The 20,647-nt window shown below is 48.0% G+C and overlaps 1 protein-coding gene across 3 annotated transcripts; it reads left to right on the top strand.

The window, feature by feature from the left end:
• Positions 1 to 208: 208 nt before the first annotated feature.
• TNFAIP2 (TNF alpha induced protein 2) lies at positions 209 to 19,923 on the top strand. Of its 3 annotated transcripts, none has more exons than XM_049828511.1 (12): positions 209 to 236; positions 7,235 to 7,586; positions 9,565 to 10,192; positions 11,843 to 11,957; positions 13,218 to 13,343; positions 14,183 to 14,283; positions 14,372 to 14,470; positions 14,640 to 14,763; positions 15,710 to 15,832; positions 16,729 to 16,884; positions 17,495 to 17,616; positions 18,035 to 19,923. In XM_049828511.1, the coding sequence occupies exons 2-12, from the start codon at positions 7,247 to 7,249 to the stop codon at positions 18,174 to 18,176; spliced, it is 2,076 nt and encodes a 691-aa protein (XP_049684468.1). In that variant the 5' UTR covers positions 209 to 236; positions 7,235 to 7,246; the 3' UTR covers positions 18,177 to 19,923. The 3 variants fall into 3 exon arrangements, with proteins under 3 accessions (XP_049684468.1, XP_049684469.1, XP_049684467.1); XM_049828510.1 differs by lacking the exon at positions 209 to 236 and adding an exon at positions 1,306 to 1,378; XM_049828512.1 differs by lacking the exons at positions 209 to 236; positions 17,495 to 17,616 and adding an exon at positions 1,302 to 1,378.
• Positions 19,924 to 20,647: the final 724 nt, after the last annotated feature.

Raw genomic sequence — 20,647 nt, forward strand, 5'->3', positions numbered from 1 at the left:
CGCGGGGACTTCTTCTCCCCCGTCGGAGGGGATTTCTCGCTTCCCTTTTGGCTTTGGAGCCCATTTGGGGAGGGGAGGCGCAGCCGGAGTTTCCCCAGCCAGCGGGCTCCCTGCCTGGCCGGGTCTCCGCCTCCCGCGCCCTCCCCCTTATAGCCGGGCTGCCCCGGGGCTCCGCAGCCAGCGCCGCCCGCCGCCGCCCCGCCAGCCCGCCCGGGACCCGCCGCCGCCGCCGCAGAGTAAGTCCTTCGTGCCGCCTGTCCGTGCTGCGGACCTCGGGCCTTTCCCCTTGCTCCCCCGTGTCTCTCCCGCTTCTCCCTCCCGGCTGACTTGTTACAAGGCTAGCGAGCGCCAAGGTCCCCTGTTGGGTCCGGGAGAGAGGAGGAAGGAGTAAGTGGAAGGTGCTAAAGGATGGATTCGGGGACAAAGCGACAGATTTCAGCCCCCGCCTTGTCATTGCCGGAATAGAGAATAAATCGGGCTGCTGCGAGAAGGACAGCAGCTCCAGGCACACACATCCCGGGGCTGGGGATGGCGAGAATACGTCTGGCAATTGCACCGACAGCTGCGTCCGATTTCTGTCGCTCGTCCCCCACATTTCAGGGCACGAACACAGGCTGCGAGCAGTGGTTCCTGTTGCTGTCCCCTCGACCCCTCCCCCAGCCCCCTCCCCAAAAGCTGGACGTAGGTCTTGGGCACCGAAGCATCCTAAAGCCAGATCAGGCACTGGGATCCAGGTTCAGCGTGGCACTTCCCGCCCCCTCCTCTTTGTCTCTGTTCGGAAGGAAGTGGTTTTCTCCCAGATCACAGGAAAATAATTGGGTTATGATTCACTCAGCCCGATGGCACTGGAAAAACACCATTTCAGTGCCTGGATCCTGGATGGTCCCAGGCAGCCCCTGTGCCCTGCACCCTGCCAGGGTCGCTGCACTGAGCTGGCACATTTCTGCATTGCCATACTTGCCATTTTGTGACTATTTTTTTTTCCTAGTCAGGCAAGTCCCACTGCCCCTAGGACCTGCCTTTTCCCAGAGCACTGAAGTGCCTGTCAAAATTCCCTCCCATCCTTGGGCAGCCGCCCCACATCCACTGCAGGCACAAAGTGAAGGGTTCAACCTCAGGGTTGGGATCCTCAGCGTGTTTAAAGTAGGATTTCTTCTTGAGGCTGCTGCAAAGTAAAGAAGAGACTTTCTGTGACTGAAGCATATGGCTGATCTAGAAGCCGTGGTCCCTTGCCATCGTACCCAAGTTCAGAGCAGAAAACCTGAAGAAACAGTCATTCTCCAAGGCATTCAGCCGCCTGCCCCCGCCGAGGGACTTTGAGGCTTGCCAGTTCCAATAGATCCGATCGAACAGGAGCGAAGAGCTTTGGAAAACTCAGGTTTGGGTTTCCTTCAGTCACCCTCTCTGTAAAAAGAGGCCTGGAAAGCCAAAGAGTCTGAAAGTGCTGGCAGAGGCGAGCGCTCCAGGAATTCTGGGTCTGGCTCCCGGGGATTTTGTGTATCTTCTCAGTCACTGTTAGCTCTAGCAGTGAACTTTGCAAATTCCGGGCCTGAATGCAGGATTTTGATTTGGGAATAGTAATACGAAAACAAAATCCTAGACGGCAGCAGCTGGTTTCTCTTTCAGCAACAGCAGTTTAAAATTATACTGCCCAGATTTGAAGTGAGAAGAAAAAGGAGCACATTACACTGCATTTTCTCTGTTCTTTCCCAATAACAATATCAATGTGTAATTTTCTCTTCTCTTTCACTATTTGAAAAATTCTCACTAACAACAGGAGGCGCTGGTTTACAGACCGTTTTCAGTTGTGCCTCAGTAATTTAGGGAAACCAAATTCTCATTTAAAAATGACCGAGGCACTGAGTAACTCTAGCTATGCTGTTCCCCAGACAGGTGGTAACACAGCTGAATGCTGGTTTAAAGCATCTTGCACCAGGTGACATGCCTGGGGATCCTCTGCCTGGTCTGCCACTGCCATTCCTCTAGGCCCCTTGGGTACCCCATCACCCCCAGCCCCATGGGGGTGGCTGGCACTGCCAAAGCACGTGGATCGAGTCCCCTGGGGAGGCTCTGCTCCTGCCTTGTCTTCTTTGCTGGAGACATAGGTTTTGTTTCCCCTCGGCTTTTGACCCCATTAGGAGCAGAGCTTGGCCACCATCAGAGTGGTGTTGGACCACATGGGGTGGTGGGTGTCCCGTAGGGGTCCCCGGACAGGAGCATGGATTTGAGCAGCACAGTAAAATTTCAAGGTGGGGCTGTTGGTGGCCCAGCTCATCTGTGGACTGTGATTTCCCAGGCAGAGCCAAGTGGGAGCCCCCAGCTTCACGGTGTCTCCATTCAGTACCCAATCCAGCTAAAGAGAATGGATAGGAAAAACCCCACCTCCTAGGAGGGCTTCCCAACTTGCAAAGACTGGGGCTGGCACCTCTGTAGACTCTTTGCTTTGATTTATTAGCAGCTTATTTAGGTGTCACTGCATAGTCTGAGGTACACTAAACTCAGACTGGCTGCACTGCTTTGCCGCTTCAAAAGATGGTTTGACCAGGTGCAATTTTCTCAGGTGGGCAGAGGTGACCCCACTTCCATGGGAAGCAGGTGGGGGGAGAAAAGGCTGATGCAAACGCAGAGAACAAACTTTGCTAAATAACTCTGGATTTCTGAGACGCTGTGGGAGTGGGGGGGATTTCCACTAAAACAAGATAAATCGCTGTGACCTAGGATGTCAGCAGGCTGGAGAGGACTGAAAATCCAAACAAATGCTTGTTAATACTGGCAGCAGCTCAGGAAAAAGCAGTCAAGAAAAAGAACAGGAAAAAAATTCAGAATAGGGGTAATTAATAAATCTCTTTCTCTGAGTGCTCTCTGGCACACTATGAGCCGCCCCTTACAAATGAGCTTACTCCTAAGTGTGCAGTTGGAAAGCCATTTCCTTCAAGGAGAAAAAGGAGAAAACAGGAAGCCACCATGCCCGGAGTCTGAGTTGTGTCCTGTGTCGTGGCTCTGCTCCAGGCGTTTCCCTTGCCCATGCTGCCCACCCTGGAAAAGCTCCAGCCTGGGCATACATGCCATGATCGGCACCACGCGGGGAGTTCGCTGGGTCCCTCTCTGGCGTGCCAGCAGCCAACAGCACCGCTGTCCTAATGGTACAGGACCTCTGTATAGGGTAGCAGAGGATGCTATGCAAGCTGTGCTGCTCTTCTGGTTGGAAACCGTAAGCTGAATATATTACGTCAAAAATAATTGGAGCTAAAGACTCCCCTGGCTCAAACTATAGTGCCACAAAATAATAACGAGGATGGTGATGATTATGATAACAGTAAATTAACAGTAAATTAGTAATAATAGGGACTTGGGATCTATGTCAAGTCTTGACCTTAAATCATTACATTTCCCAAGACTTGAATTTTAGCTCTGTGCCTGGGAAATTATTCAGCATTTCCCAAAGTGTTAACTGCTAAAATAATTAGAAGCCTGCTGGAGTTTTAACAAGCTTTGCTTTGTGAGCAGAACACAGGCATACAGGAGCAGCCCATGGCCATCCGAGCCAGAGTCGAGCTCCTGGCATGTCCTGTCTGCCGCAGCGGGCAGGAGCGGGTGCTGGGGAGGGCACAAGGAGCAGTGCTGGCACAGCATCTCCCGCCAGTGGCCTCCAGCCATAACCAGTGCCGTCTCTTTTTAGCTGAGTGTTTCTTGTAGAAAGTGGGGGTTTCTTCTATAAGAAAGTTTCTTATAGGAATTTTTTTATAGGCTTTTGTTACAGTAAGTGGTTGGTCATCTAATGATAAGAGAAGAGATGGAGGGGGAGGTTTTGGTACTACTTGTCATAAGTGTCTGAGGCTGCGTTTTAAGGTAGGACTGGGAGCTGGAGTTTAATGGTATTTCCTGCTGCAGATACAAACATATGCAAACCAGCAGTGGCAAACTGATGAACGCTGGGCGAACATTCAAGCTGGCCAAATGTGAGTGAGCATGGTAGCTATTGCACTGACAGCCTTACTCAGATGTTTAACTCCTTCACTGTTTATTAGCTCAAGATGAAAAAGCACACCCTAACAAGCCAATATTGCCAACAGTTCACCTGCTGCTGATGTGCAGCCCCTGGACAAAAGTGCTGGAGCTGATATTATCTTTCTTCTAATTCGGCTGTGGGACTTCTTTAGGCAGGTCAGGGCATAGGGACGCGCTGCAGACGATGGCTCGGTCCGCTCTGCAGAGGGACCGCAGGGGCTCACCCAGGCTGCAGCCCCCGGCAGCACATGCCCAGCTGCCTGCTTCGCTCCCGGGCACCACCAGCCCCTGCGCTTGGCCCTTTCAGAGCATTACCAGGACAAAGTTCTGCCAGATGTTAAAAACTAGGCTTTTAACCAGCTTAGTCTTTCCCTTACAGACTCTTCTATGTGTAGTGTCATTTCAATGGTTTTCAAAGATACATGACATTCATCTTAGTATTGAAGCAGCAAAACCATTTTGAAATCCACCTTTCTGGCTGTCATTCATCAAAGCAAAAGACTCTAAAAGTCATCTTTAGCTATAAGAAAGGGAGAGTTACCTTCTTTGTTTAGAAACCAAAAAAAAAAAAGGAACAATAAATGCTTTGTTTGGAATAATAGGAGAGAGAAGAAGGACTCGGCTGAGTCTGTGCTTGAATAAACAGGAAGGAAGGGATTTGGCAGAATGACTCTAAACACAGCGTTGTATTGGGAAATGCAGGCTAGGAAAATAGCCCTACAAAAATTAGGAAAGTCCCAAACGTTTATAGAGAATGCCTGTTGCCATGATTTTTTTTTATTTATTTTTTTTTAATGGAAAAGTAACAAAAAGGAGCTCATTTGCACCGTTTTTAGGATTCTAGTGGGGCATCCTGACTAGAGTAGCCAGAGTGAACCACAGGGGGTTCTCCTCCCTCCCTGCCCAATAAATGTGCTAGGGGAAGAAGTGGGTGAAGAGGTAGCTTGAGCCATGACTCACTGCCGCTGGGCAGCTCGGGTGCTCCAGCGCCCTTCGCTCGCCCATGCAACCGACCCCGCAGCCCTGGGCGACAAGGGCTCTGCTCAGCAGCAACCCAACGCAGCGACCCAACGCAGCGACCCAACGCCTCTGGCAGCCACCGCCGTCCTGCTCAGCCATAGAAGCGCCTTAGTTTTACCTTCGCGCTTTGTCCCAGGGCACAGACCACCAGTGTAGCTGAGAGCCAGCCAGACTGTGCACACACACACACCCCTCCTTTCTCTCCTTCCTGAATGAGTTTTCATCTTTATTGTGTTTTAGAAGCAAATAGCATTACTAATCCTGAACGTGACCTGGCAGCCGAAGCATGGAGAAGGAAAGCTTTCAGCCGCGTCAGGCTTTAACTGCTCCACCTGGCTGCTACCACTAACCTGATGCGTCAGAACTCTCCAAGCTGCCGGGAGCCAGCAGGAGCAATCACAATTAAAACGAAAATCACAGTCTTCCAACCAGTTTGCCCAGAAATAAGTATCACAGTTTGTATCAGCATGATGCGTATCAACAGTATAAATTTAACAAGGGTATTTGAAGATCACGCCATTGTGGCCTTCTAACTGAAGCCAAATTCTTCCTTTATTTACAGCCTAATTCCTCTGCCCTTACGCAGTACAAGTAAGCCAGAACTTGCCTGACTTCTTCATACAGAAGTGCACTGGTCTTCCAGAAAGTCACTTAAAAAACCAGTGTTGTTAGAACAAAGATTGGAAACTACGAGTCACTTTATTTACAATAATTACATAGTTATAATCGTTATATAAATGAATAGAATTATGCAAATAAATCTATAGCAATATATTAAATGATACATGTACATAAATAATTCTAAATATAAATTCTAAAAAGATGTTGTTACAATAACAAATTTTTATCGTTAATTATTTGTAGCGCAGGAGTGTTGGTGGTAGAGCAGGACTCTGGCAGGATAATGTCTGTTTAAACAAGGCTAAACCTCCCTGATCCTCACGCCTTGTTCCTCTTTCCCCCTCAGCCAGGTGAGGACTGCTCTGGACATGCAGCAGCCCTGGTCACTAGCACCAGTTTAATTTAGCAGCCCTGAGAAAAGTCCAATCTGGTTAGTCCCTGCTCTCAGAACCTTATCCCCTCCACTCCCCCATTTCACTAGCATTTCTTTCTGCACAAGCCACGGCCCACATTTCAACACAAACAGATGGGACAACAATTCCTCCCAGGTGTTTGAAAACACCCAAGTCACACTGAAGTTTCAACAAGCTGCACTGAAGTTGCCTTGTCTTGGGATGTTGTAGTCACCCTGGGACCATTTTGAAAATAAGATTACGTAGACTCTGAGTGGGTTTGAAGGGTCTGAATGCATCCCTGAGCTTGCATCTGCCACCGTAGGGATGCAGGCAGCATGTAAAGCATTGAAGCCATGCTTCTGACTGGGATTTTGGGGACTAAAATGATAAGCCTCGTGATGCTCATATCAGGAGATACTGCTGTGCTTCCCACATTCCCATCCTTTCAACCATGTTTTTCACATCCCTGATGGTTTTGAACTCTCAGCCGCCTTCTTTTGGAGCTCTCCTCAATAAAGCTAAGGATTTTATTACTGACTTAAATGGGGACACAGTTAAACCAGCAGGACTTTTGCTCAGCAAAGACTGATGCATACCTGGCTTGGTAGGCTCATCTCATTTTCATGCTGTAATTGCAGACTCATTGTGCAATAAGCTAAATGGGTGCTTCCACAAACAGATCTGCAGCCAAATGAGCAGAGACCAGCAAAACCAGGCCCTGAGGAAGGTGGGAATTGATCCTGATGCCGTATACAAGTATGAGAGTTTGTGGTTGCTTTGAATAGCCACAGGACGCTTGTCCCACTCACTCACATCATTCGTGTGCAGCATCCATGCTCACGTCCGTACTCCCACAGCGTCCCGTGGGAGAGCCCCGCTCTCCTGTATCCAGACAAGCTCAAGGTCTCCAACCAGGCCATCTGAATCACCCTTAAAATCACTCATCAATTTTCTCTAAGTTATTTATTAGACCAGAGGGCTGCTTCTGTCCTCTCAGTTACCTGAGGTGACGTTGCTCAGGAGCAATCCTGCAGAGCTGTCCTTATACCAGACATGTGTAGCGCTCCCCACACAGGGACAACTCATTCCAGCATTTGGGTTTTTTAGTGGGAATACACCTTGCCACATTGTGCCATGGTAGTTTTTATGCAAACTGTTATAATCTGACCAGTTCTTTCTGAAATTTACAGGCTAGAAGGAAAATGATGAAATTGTTACCTTTTTTCCAAAGTGGTCCTATTGGAATACGCAATGGATCAGAGGGTTGCATTGGTGCAAACAGGCAGCTTGAAAACCCTTCGACATCAGTAGCTGAGCAAGGCCCTGCCTGTCCTGAACCTTCTGGAGACGAGATCTGGTCCAGGGACCAGGAGAAGATGAGTGAAAGGCCAGAGGCAGCCTGCAGACCCTCACGTGCATCTTCCATCACGAGCAATGGGAGCTGCACCTCTTCTGGGGACAGCCCTGAAAAGGGAAAGAAAGGAATAAAGGGAATCTTTACAAATGCACTTAAGAAAATGAAAAAGATCAAGCCACCCAGTGGTAAGTGCTCCTCCATCCTCCTTGCACCACCTCATAGGCCATGGTTTCCTCTAGAGGGGCTGCACAAGGTGAAGAATTGTCCCCTTGAGAAACAAGGGCACCGACAGACTGAAGTGACTTGGCCAAGGAGCCTGAGGAAACATGGGTTGAGGGAGACACGACCTCAAGTCCTAGTCCTTTGGTACCAAGGGCACACTCCTTGAGAAACTGCCAGTTTGCAGGTTTTCTGTCCAAAATGAAACTTATTTCTACCTCTCATGGGGGCACAGAGATCTGTGGGTAGGTGAGAAACCAAAGCTTACCTCTCTGCTCTGTTCCTCCATGAAACTACCACCCTGTGAAATCTCCTCTTCCCCCAGGGACAGCGGTGAGCAGCACGCGCAGGTATTTCCCGGGGCTGATATATAAACATACAGCTCCTCCAGTCATGGGCACTGTCCCTGCAGGGTGCTTAGAGAGGTAGAAAAGTATCTGCTCCGTGAAACCCAGAACTGGAGATGGAAGCGTCCTTTGGCACTTCCAAGGCTCACTTGCCACCTCAGGTGACATATCTTGTTACCTGATTCATAAACTTAGCAAGCTGTACCTTAAAATAAGTTCATTTTTTAGTCCTACCTTCTTTACTGGGGCCTCTTCCAAAGTCTCACTGGTTTAGTGCAAATTATTTCATTTCCAGGCAAGCCTTTACCTGGCTAGTTGGCATCTCTTTCTCCATGTGCCAAATGTTTTCCCTAACTGGTGGTTTTCCTTCTCGGCCTTGAATTTGCTCAGCTGAATGAACTGAGTCTGCTGAAAACAGGCCCTTCGTGCCTTTGTTCTGACTGCCCCATTTCCCCATTCCCAATGTTTTGTTTTGAAATAAAGCAACCAGAATTGCAGAAAATATTCCAGACGAGATACCATTGATGCCTGGTACAATATGTTACTATTTTCCTATCTTAGCTGGACATTCCCCACTGGATACATCCTGCGGTCATATCTGACATTTTCACCATCATCTCACAGTAATGATTTACTAATTCTCCAGGCATCTCTCTTCTTCCTCCATCTCTGGCTGATTCACATCCAGCTTGCAGCAGAAAATCCTATTTGTTACTAAGTAACCTTTGTTCTATTGAATTTGTATCTTATACTTTGTGCTATTGAATTTCAGCCCATTTACTATTCAAGTTATCCCGTTGTTCCTGTATCACACACCAAGCCCTCAGTTTCGATAATGTCTCTGAACTTTGTGTAATCAGCAGATGCCATTAGGGCACTCCCGGCTTTCATGCCACAGTCTCCAAGGAGAATATGAAGTAAGATGAGTTTCGTGAATAATGTAAGCTTTCTCCACCCAGGGTTCTCCATACAAACCTTACACACCTAACAAAACTTATTCTGGGTATAACGTCTCCAGTTTAACTAATAATTTCCCAGATTGCACCATATCGAGTAGTTCAGATAAAATAGTTCAATTGTATTTATCTTGCCTGCTAAATATGTCCTCCAAAAATATTTCGCAGGTCAGATTGTGCCAACCTATTTCTGGAACACCCATGTGGTATTTCCTCTAGCACATCTTATTTAGCTACATCTTTCCATCTACACCTTTTCTAAAGCCATGCTTCTGACTTGAGGTCATATTAATGTGAAGAGGGATAATAAATAAATAGATAGATAGATAAATAAATAAATAAAACTCCACAAATCTAAATTTAGGGGGAAAAATGCAGGTAGCTCATGAATAGCTGTCCATATGTAACACATTGGTGATGGGTATTTAGATTTCCATTTCCCCACTTAGAGGCAAGCTAGAAATAACCTGATATTTAAATAAACAGGAGAATTTTCTATATGGTGAAGGAGCCTAAGATCTAACATTATAGAATTATAAACATTTTTTTTAAAAAAGTATTCCAGAGCCATCATTTTTTTAAAAAACCAGAAATTCAAATCTTCACTACTGGGTAAAGAAAGGCTGTTCTTTTTTCACCAGTCAAACAAGTCATGGAACTCCTTGAAGAGCAAAAGCTTTGTGATGCTGCTCAGCATCTCATTGTCCTGGAGAAGAGCCTGTCTAGCAAAAGTGAGGAGGGACTGAACATCAGCCAGCAAGACGTTGAGTCCGTCTACGAAGTTCTGAAGCACAAAGTCTTCAGTATCTTGAAAGACTCCATACTGCTAGCAAAAACAAACCCAGAACTGCTGCAGCAGGCTGTAGAGGTGCTGAAAGAGCAGGAGAAAGAAGATCAGAACTACACGTCAGAGAATCCACCTGACCAAAACATGCAATTTAGACCTAGAAAATGGAAAGACCTTTGGATGGCTACAGTAAAGGAGTCAGTAGAGACTCGAATGAAGGACACAAGCCATACTTCTAGAACTGAGAACCTCTCCACAGTTGGCCAGAACCTCCTGCACATGGGAAAGACAATGAAAGAAGATTTGACAGTAATTGTAAAGTACATTAAACAGCTTTATCCCCCTGAGTTTAATGTGTTCAGCACATATGCAGAACTCTACCACAATTATTTTGCATCCCAGGCGAAGAAAAATGCTGAGTCTCATCTGGAAGACAAGGATATTTACCTTCTCCTCTCATGGGTGCACAACATATATCCAAAGTAAGTGAGACTTTTACACATGTTTACCTCTGGTGATCAGCACAGGTTCACTGACTGCAAAACCGGGCATTTGCTTGATTTATGGATCAGTATCACTGGGAAGCGGTCTGGCACCTGGCTAGGTTTTGGTGTCATTGGCATCGTGCTGATGGCCAGGACAGTTGGAAGGGACACACTCAAGGATGCTAGTCTGTAAACCATGGGCTAACCCCACCATTCAGGCTTCTGGGCAACAGATATACACACAGATGTTTAGGGCTTCACTTCTGGCGTAAATTGGACAGGTTCATTGCCCTGATCTCTATTCCAGTTGCAGACCTGAACTAATTCTTGGAAAATTTGGGAATTTCAGCCCTCTGGACCAGACAGCAGCCAATAAATAGAACAACCTGAGATACAATTATCCTGGGCATGGAGGGTGTTGCTTAGGTGTTACCCACAGCCTATGCTCTCCTCCCAGTTAGGCAACCAAAGGGTGCATCTATGTGAGAGGACATCATCAGTCAAGGGTCACCCTTCATCCTCACTGGCCCTGTATGTTATAGAACTGAAAATATTCCTTGTTGTGGCTTATAGTACTGGATGGAGAATTGAGAGCTCTCATTTCTTGGGTGAAAACCAGTAAATACACCAGCAGCATTTCTTCTGTTGTTCTAAAGCCATTCAATCTTCACCTCCACTTTTTCCTTCTCATGTTTCACTGGCAGAGTATAATGAGTCAGTGCTGATGCTGGAAGTTTTCCAGAGCCAGCGCTGTGCTCTAGGTCAGGATATTCAGGCCTGAACCAGCGTGTGTTTGGAAATCAGTAGCTGCGAGGAGCACGGCTCAGCCACAGCAGCGCAGCCTGGTACTGGGGACGGTGTTGGCCATGGCAGCGGCTGCTTTGCAGTGTGTTCCCAGAGGCCACGTCCAGGTGTCTGCTGAGGGAACACCGTCTCCATAGCCGGCAGTGAAGGGAGCAGTGAGGAGGAGGAAGAGGAGGAGGAGGAGGGTTGCACAACAGCCTGGCCCCAGCTTCCAGTGTCATATCAGAAACAGCCCATGTGTGGGAAGCACGGCGGTGTACCCATGTGGAGCTGGGTGATGTGCAAACACGGGGCTCAGGCGATGTTCAGGGTTATTCTCTGCAGCTCCAGAAGGAGAGGCTGCTTCCAAGTCAGCCCCCCCCAAACCAAGTGCTGGCCTGAGCCACCCACAGCTGGCAGGTCCCTTCCCTCAAAGCTGCTGAGGAGCACCTGGCTCAGCCAGCATGCGGTGGGGATGTGACAGCAGGATATGAAACCACCCACCCCATTCCCAGTTAGCCACAAAATGCCAGCTTTTCATCTGACCACCTCTATAGATGGAGAGAGGTCGTGTCCTGGGGCTAGATGCTTCGGTTCCCCCATCCCCATCAGAGCTCAGTGGCCATTGTTCAGGAGCTCGGCAGAACATGACTCCATTCCCCAGCATTGCTTGGGCTCCCACCCTCACAGGTCTCACCCCTGGCTCAGATTCAACTCCTCCAAGTCCTGCCTGGACTAAGGACAATATACATTTCCATCTGTTTTTTCACTGATAGCCTCAAAAAGCGTCAGTGATTTTCATCAACAGCTGTCTTGCATTACACTGCCCTTGGAAAATGTGATTGTTTGGCTTTTTCATTCCAGAGATATGAGAAAAGATCATGCTTTAGCCGAGGAGTTGGAAAAAGTTAAGCTTGGAAGCCTTTTGCCATCAAGTCTGAGCAAAGAACTTGAAAAGAAATACCTTGACAGTGAAGAGGTGAGAATCTGTTCAGTCCCCCCTCTTCCCTTTACTACTCCCATATGACCCCTCGGAGGAGCTCTGACTTGTCCTGCACACATACTTCTCACCTATGAGCCACACACCCTTCCAGAGACAAGCAAAAGCAAGAATGCTATTGTTTCTTTTGGGGGGACAGGTCGACTTGCTGCTAGATGGGACTTGCAGAGCGAACTTGATAGCCCTGTGAGCCATCAGAAAAGAACTGCTCTGTTTTTGCAAACCTTGTGGTAGGAAGGCGGGGAAAAATCCCACAACAAATCTTTATGGGTAATTTTCCAGTTATCTGTTAAATCCCCAGAGGGATTTATGCTCCCTCTCGCGGATGATGGATTCAGAATTACTTCTGGTCTCTGCAGCAGTGCCAGACCTTGGGTGAGCGCAAAGCATACAGGTCTGGTCTTGAAAAATCTGTTTCTTTGATGGAGAATTGCCTGTTCTGCAGAACATAACAGTTGCTCTGGTTTTTGGATCACTCTTGCCTTAATGGAAACAAGAAGCAACTTTTACAGTACTCCCAGATCTTAGGGCTTTTGGCATTTGGGGCTGGAATTCCTGGAAAATGAGAAGACAAGTTCCAGATTTAGCTGTAGCCTGTGATGATTTGCATATGGGAAGCGGTGGGTGTGAGGGCTGCAAGGCGCATGAACAAGGCACCTGGAGATCAGAAATATAGGCCAGCCACCGTACAGATCGTTTCCAAAGCCTTGCTGCACAGTGTGCACACAAGAGGGGCTGGGGCAGAGAAAACCTGAGAACATTTTGTTTCACTTCCCAATGCTCGTAAGATGTCAGAAGGGCTCATGAAAAGCGATTGCAAAACCAGGCCCAGAGGGTAGCACTAAGTGTGACACACAGGCAGTGCGTGGCTGGGGGAATTTGGGCTCCGGCACGCGTAGCTGCCTGTAACCTTCTTATCCACCGCTCCCCTCCCCTGCCCTCCAGACCACCACTGACGTGGTGGGGTGGCGGGCAGGTACGTGGATCTTGGTCTTCATTCCTACCCTGAAATATTCAACTCGCTATTGCATAGGTGGATATTGGGGGAGGGGGAGGGTCCTTGCTGCCGTGAAGTGGTGGGAAAGGCATCTCATGACAAAGAGCCTTAATTTCTCAGCCAGGGCCAAGGAAAAAGTCTGCTGAGCCAGACAAACGGTGGGTGGGCGAGTAAAACCTGCATAAGGCAGGAGCTGCTACATCCGCTTTGTGGTAAATGCTGTTGTTCTTCCTTCCCTAAAGGCTACTATCAAAAATTCACTGAGCAAATGTTTAGATAAAGAAATTCAAAGATGGAAAGAAGACAAAGAACCGGAGAAACTAAATGGGCATTTTCAGAGTGAACTACTAGCAATATTTGTTATCCAGGTAATACAGATATATATGAAAAATAAACAATTGCATCCTGCACATATTTAGGCTTTGAGAGCAGCTATGGTCAATGCAGGAAAGCAAAACGCCAAGTCACTGGTGTAGGGCAGTAGTAGAGGTAGGTGGTACAGGGGAGCCCATACCCACGGTCTGGCATGGTCCTGGTCTACCACGTGCTGGAAACAAACTCCTCTATAAGCAAAACGAGCAGGAAAGCTGCCTTGGTTTCTCCCTGTGCAGTCTCTTCTGCACCCCTAGCCAACACCAAGCCACTAGGTGCTGGGTAATGTAACAGCAGAGAGACCAGAGACAGGTTTCGCCGAGTGAGGAAGCAGCACGGTGCTGTTGCCTTGCTTGCTCCCGGGGAAACTGTCACGGGCAGAGCGCTCCAAGCGCTCACACCCTTTCCCCACGCTCAATGCTCTCCCTCCTCCAACTGCAGAGGATTAGTAGAGGTTTTTATTAAAAAAATAAACCTTGCATATATTGAGATTGTTTTCCTTAAATTGCTTTTTTTAAAGCAATCATATGACGTTCAGCAAAAAAAGCAAAAAAACCCCAGGTGTCATTTTCCCCATTTTCTCAGCTACTTTATAGCCTTTCTTTAACGCTTCTTTCTTCTTTACTTCCGTCCCCCTTTGAAGATGGAGTTCAAAATTGTCTTGAACCCACGAAACAAGTATAGCTGCTCTGCACGGTCCCTGGCTCAGTGGCAGCGCGGGATGCAGGAGAGCTGGGTGCAGTTACTGCAGTTAAGGATCTGTAGCCTTTCTAACCAGCAAACCTGGCCTTTTTGGAGCGGGCGACCTTTAAAGTTGATCTCGTTTGTCTGTTAGAGTATCTACAGCGGCCAGAAGCGAGCCAAGGACATCAGCGCGGCAGTGGGCGAGGAGCTGTCGGATCGCCTGTGGAAGGAGCTGCCTGCCTTCCTGAAAAGGTGCGGTAGGGCAGCGTCGGGCAGCGGGGCTGGCAGGGCCACCCGGGGCACGCACTCATCCGCCTCTCCTCTTCCATCTCCCCTCCAGCTACAAGGATGCTTTTGAAGACTTTAAGGAGAAAAGCAAGAAGCACAGATACTACAAGGCTATACTAATTGCAAATATTAACAATTGCTGGAATTTTAGGTAAGGGTCCAAAAGAAAAGGCTTTGCTCCTTCCTCTGCAGGCAACGGACAATAGTGTGGCAGAGGGGAGGTACTCCAGAGTGGGCAGAGGAAGGTTTGGAGACCTCTGAATTTCTCTCTCTCTCTTTTGAGGACAGATAATTCTGACCTTGCTGATATTTCCCTGCAGAGACTACGCAGAGAAAAACATGGCAGAAACGGACTACAATAAAGCCAGTATCCTCAGCACTCTCAGCGACATTGAAAACAGCGGCTTTGATGTGCTGCTTCAACAGCTGTTTGCCCAGCTGAAGGTACCCTACCCATGACCCACACCCTCCTGCCCTATGGCCCAGCCTGTGCCAGTGCTGGGCATGTTCTCCTGCCGTGCTATCGGCTGCCCAAATCTCTGACTGAAATGCAGCAAAGTTCAGAAGGGCGTCACTGCCAGGAAACTCAGGCTCACCTCTCCTTGAGCTGCTCCTGGAGCCCGCAGGCAAAACGGGCGCAGCTACATAGGCGTTACTGTGCAGATGAACGTAGAATGTGCTGATCACATCTAAGATAACTGCTGCAGGAGGGAGAGTCTCAACCTGCAAGAGTTTACACTCCAAACTGTAGGAAGCAATCACAAATGACATGAACTGCGATTACGCAGCTTTTGGCTTCTTCATAAAGGTGGCCTGAAAGGCACTTTTGGCTTCTTTCTTTTTTTTCTTTTCTTTTTTTTTTATATATAACACAAGCCTTTTAAGTTAAGGCTTAACTTAACTTAAGGAAGTTAAGGAAGTGTGGTGGAGGAGAAGGCGTAGGAGTCAGGAACGTTCAGCCACAGTCTCTCCTGCTTTCTCTGTAGGGCCTTTTGGAAGGCATGACAGAGCAGGGGTGCTTTTTTTATTTTCATATTTATTTACTGTGGCCAAGAAAACTTGTGATTGAAAATGTCTCATAATGATTCATGTTTTTGCCTGATGGTTCCATAATTCTCTAATCAGACAAGATGGTATGGACAAAACATTAACAATGTGGAAATAAAAAAAGCATCTCCAATATGAGCCTCTCAAGCCTTCAGTCGTCTTCATCATGAGAAACCCAGTACAGCCCCCTCTCCCCCTGTCCCTGTAAGTCATCGTCACATGTCTCTGCATAGGACTGCACACCACGCTGTCACTATGTAGGATACTGTACATATAGAAATGCTAAATATACATGTGCATAGAATTTGTTTTGAGGGAACTAAGCAGATTTCCCTTTTTTCAGCCAATTTATAAGAAGTTTACAGAAAATAAGTGGGACTCCAGCAATGAAATTATGAATGAGATCATTAAAACCACCAGCAAACATATTTCAGACTTCCGGACCCTAAAGGACCCTTTCTACCATGTAAGTCCAAGAGAAATACTGGAGGGATTATGGGATGCCAAGGCTGCATTTTCAGCACTGATCCTCTGCGACTCGAGTTGCCTTGACCTGTATTAAGCTGGTGAGCTGGCCTGGCATCGGAGAGCCCTTTCAGGCAGGATTTCCATCAGCATGCGGTATACTTAGATTAGCCAAATAAATCTCACTCTTCTCCAACAGAAGCAAACTCCTGTAGCTCTGCTGCAGTGTTTGCAGAGAAAACCAGCCCTTCTGTAGAGAAAATGCTTTAGGGACTACCAAAAATACCGCTTTATTTATGTATGGGTATGGTTTAGCAACGCTGAAGCACGGATGCAATTGCATGGTTCTGACTCATGGCTCCTTTGATTGCCCTAAGGACTGGAGGAGATGGATGCAGCCGGGACAAATCCCAGAAAACTGAGCCACAACCACATTTTCAGTAGTGCTGGAGTATATATCAAACATCATTATATAAAAAAATCTTTGATTTCCTGCCTTTGTCTTTTTAGTAGATGAAACAAAATTATGATGTTTTGTGTATTAGAGAGAGGAACAGGAGGAGCAGCATGAATTCCTGTTTCTCTGGAGTACTGTTACTTCTCTAACACACAGAGATCTTTTCTATGCTTTAAACTCTTCCCAGAAGGAAACAACACTTGGAAATTCCCACACTTCATTAGTTTGAGTACAAAGAAATTACTGGCATCTAGGATGTCCCGTAACCAGTTGTGGGGAGGTTGGCAGCTAGCGCCATTCCCGATGTGTGATCAGCAGCAGGCATTTGGTGGGGCACGTCTTAGAGCACCCAAGATGTTTTTGTCCTCCATCCACACACATGGCTTGTTTTGTCCCCAAGCAAAAGACAGATGGATGACCCCCCCTTTCCTTCCCAACAGGCTATCATGGAGAAGATCCACACCCGTTTGGTTAAAGAGTACATCGTGAGGCTGCTGAAGAGGAAAGTCAGCCTGAAAACTCCAGCACAACAGCAAAACCTGGCCCAACACATCTCCAAGAACGCTGCTGACCTGGAAGCCTTCTGCACCAGCAATGTACGTGAGTGCTCGCTGCGTCCGCAAGAGCACGGGGCATGGGCACGCTGAAAAACAGGAAAATAAATTTTATGGGGCCTCTTGTTAAACTTTCCAACTCAGCTTAATTTCCTGGAAGGCAGGACCTTAGACAGAAAGAGGTCTCCAAGTGCCTGTGGCAGGAAGGCTCCCCTGCCACCAGGCTGCCCTCCCCCGGATGGAGAGCGATTATTTCATCCTCCTTTGTCCCATGGACAGCGGTTGCCTTTTGGAGATTTATATTAATAGGGTCAGAAGATATAGCTAAACACTGCACTGCTCTGGTTTCAGTACAGCTTGTGTGGAGTCTAGGTTTTGACTTTTCCCTCTCGCACTTGATTTCCCTCACTCTGCTGCTTTTAGGTCAGGCAGGGGCTGGCAGGGGCAGTGCTGGGTCTCTGGGACACAAGAGTTTCCTCCACAAGAGGCATGGCTGAAAGACCCCTCTCTGTCCTTTGAGAACACCTTCCTCCTTTCACGCCTCTAAATTTGCCTGCAAAAAAGCTAAGCCAAGCCCTGTCCTCCACCATCCTATGTACATCTGAGTGGAGAAGGAGCAAGCCTGAGCATCACTCGCTTTCTCTTCTGGCAGGGCTCTCAAGCAACGTGGCTGAATTCGGCGCTCCCCAAACTGGCTGAAATAATCCGACTTCAGGATTTAGGTGCTATTAAAATTGAAGTTGCAACACTCGCCACGACATACCCAGATATCCGGTAAGAGGCGCTGAAACAGATTTGCAAATACTCGTATGGAATTTTAGCTGAGCCAGGAAACAGTCAGATATGAGTATAGGTGAGGTTCATATAGCCTGAGTCTATAAAAACAGGTGGGGGCTGCCCGCCAGGCTGTGGCAATCCCAGTGCCATTGGACAACAAAATAAGATATTAAAAAAAAGCCTATTTATATATTCCAAATTCTGGTCTGGTTTTCTCCTTTGTCTCGGAGATTCTCTACCCTACCCCAAGCCTCCTGGGATGGTGCTGGGTCCCATGTAGGATGGCCAGATGCCTACCTGGCATCTGCCAGGGACCTCGGTGCCATGGCGGGGTGGGGGCCGTATCCTGGCACAAGGGACCAGGCACACAGCGATCTGCAGGAGGAGATAACACCTGCCCATTTTTCTTCCACAGCAAAAGGCACCTGGAAGCATTCCTGTACATCAAAGCCAATTTGTCACGCAGTGAACTCAAAAGCATCCTGGGCTACTTGGCAGACAGCACAGCATCCACGCCACCTGGGGCCCCACTCTTCTCCAACATAAATGTGTCCTAGGCCAAGGCACCCCTTGACATCCACCTTGTGCCGGACTGTGGGCTAAGCCTGGGATGGAGACCATCCTCTGGAGTGATGCACAGTGCACGCTGCTGCCTTTTCCTACGGAAAACACTTTGTCCTAACCTGGTGCTCAGCATCTTTACAGGAATCACTGTCCTCCATGCACAGCTGGGAAAAGGGGGCACCCGTGGGTGGAGCAGTGCTTGCAAGGAGCAGGGCTGCCCCTCACAGCAGTCACAGACTCCCTCCAAGGTCTCCTAGGTGCCACCACGTTCTCTGCCTGGACACTGCCCTGGTGCTCTGACCTCCGTCTACCTCACAGGGTGCCACGAAGGCCACGTCACTGACTCCCCAGCTAGCTCAGACTGAGCACGTACCTCCTATGTAGCTTTTTGTCTTCTAAGGAAACGGAGGGAAACAAAAAACGAAGCCAAAATCTAGAGATGTTGGAAAAGTCCCATGTGAGCGTGCTTGCACCCCATCGGCCTCCCTCTGAGCCGGGCAGGGGCGGCGGCATTAGGCTGATGGGAGAGGCACCAGGTTCGGGGTGAGGAGGAGCTCTTGCTCAGCCACGGCAGGACTCCCGCTGTCCCCCTGCGCTGCAGCATCCCCAGATCTGGGGCTTGGAGTGGCCTCGGCTGCACGCTCTGCCCCATGCAGCAGCGTTGCCCGGGGGCATCGAGGTTTCTGAACCGGCCCCGGAGAGCCCTGGCTGGGCCCACAGCAGCAGTCCAGCCAGGGCAGCGAGTGCTTCCTTCACCTCTGTGAGGTGGGAGCGCCCGACCCCCCGGCAGCCACCAGCCGCTCTGCAGTGACCCCGTCCAGTGCGCCTGCACTGGGGTGGCACCCCGCTAACAGAGGAGCAAGCTGCCTATTGGAATGGATCATGTGGGGTAAGCCCCAGCATCTAGTAAAGCACTTTGGGTGTCGCTTAAGCCTTCCCTATTGAGGCAATGACTTGTCCAGACCCCATTAAAGTCGTAGGCTTTGGCTGGGTGGTGGAACTGGCCTCAAATGCCATTAAAACGTATTGAGCACCCTGTGTGCGTCACCATTTTCTTGCTCACTCCTTCCCCTCTTGCTGTGAGGTAGATATGATGTGAAAACACAAATGGGTCTGTTGTGAAACTATGTTTTGTTTTTACAGCCCAGTTTTTGGGGAAGCAAAACACTTGCCAAAACAACAATGTGTTCAGTTGAAGACCTTTCCCTTCTGTTTTTCTCTGTTTCAACTTTTGTATCAGGCTGCAGAAAGTCAGTTCGGAAGGGAGACACATAGTGACTGTGCAAACCATGTAATGTATTTATATGCATATGCAGTATACCATGGGTGTATTTTTGCATCCAATTTTTTTTTCTCAGTTAGAGATATTAATTTGCAATGTTTATATTTAAACAGTATTCAAATATGCTAGAAAAGTGACTCATTTATTCTGTCTCTGGCTGTTGTTTACTGTGTTGCCACATGTAGTCCTATGTACTCCTTCAAAGGGCCAATTCTTCCACTACTCCCAGCCTGCTCCGGTGAATGTCACCCACTGGTTCCAGGAAGGGAGCCTCTTACTGGACTACAGACAAGCTGGAAACGCAGAGGCACCCTCTGTTTGTGCTGTGTATGGGTCTCATAGCATGGCTTTCCTTGCTCTCTGGAGCAAGGACTGCTGCGTGCACTGTGTTTATGGCATCTGGTATAACAAGGTCCAACACATCAGACTAAGCACTACTGCAGTGTCAGTGTTAAATAATAAAAGATATATATTTGACACACATCTCATCCTTACTGCTCTGGCATCCCCCTTTCTCCATCTCTGTTGTCTCCTCTCGTTCATACAAGTCTTTAGCAGATGCAGCCCTCTAGAATTTGGCCCCAGCTGGCCCTGCTGCCCCCCTTTTACCCTCCTAGCAGCTGCTATTAAACCTGTGGCTTTGCTGCTGTCCGCAGTGAGACGGATGCAGGAGTCCCCAGCCAACAGGTTGTATGACAAAATTGTATACTGGGAGAAAAGCAGTGCTTTGGTTTCAGGCTGCTGCCTGGCCGTGGGTAGTGCAAACCACCCACTCCTTCCATAAGCACACTCATGCTCACGCAAAACTCATACATACACATAATTTAAAAACTTATTAAACATTATTTAAACACTTATCCCAGCTACAATTTAAGGCCAAATGCCAAAATGATTTCTAGCAGTGCTGAACATTCATGGCATATGTCACCTATTGTACAACATTTTCTTTTCCAATTAGTGAAAGGTCATATTATTGCTATAAATAATTGCATTTTGATTTAGTGATCTGTTAAGGGCCTACAGAAATGCATCACACAAGTGATTACGCTGGTCTTTAAAAAAAAAAAAAAATTCCAGCTAAGTAAGTGCTCGAAAGAAAATAGCGAATCTATTTATATGTCATAATTAGGATGGGTAGAAGAAAATGGTTTTCATACACATTTCATAAGCCATATGGAACTG

This window comes from Accipiter gentilis, chromosome 25 (genome assembly GCF_929443795.1).
Source record: "Accipiter gentilis chromosome 25, bAccGen1.1, whole genome shotgun sequence".
Lineage (NCBI taxonomy): Eukaryota > Metazoa > Chordata > Aves > Accipitriformes > Accipitridae > Astur > Astur gentilis.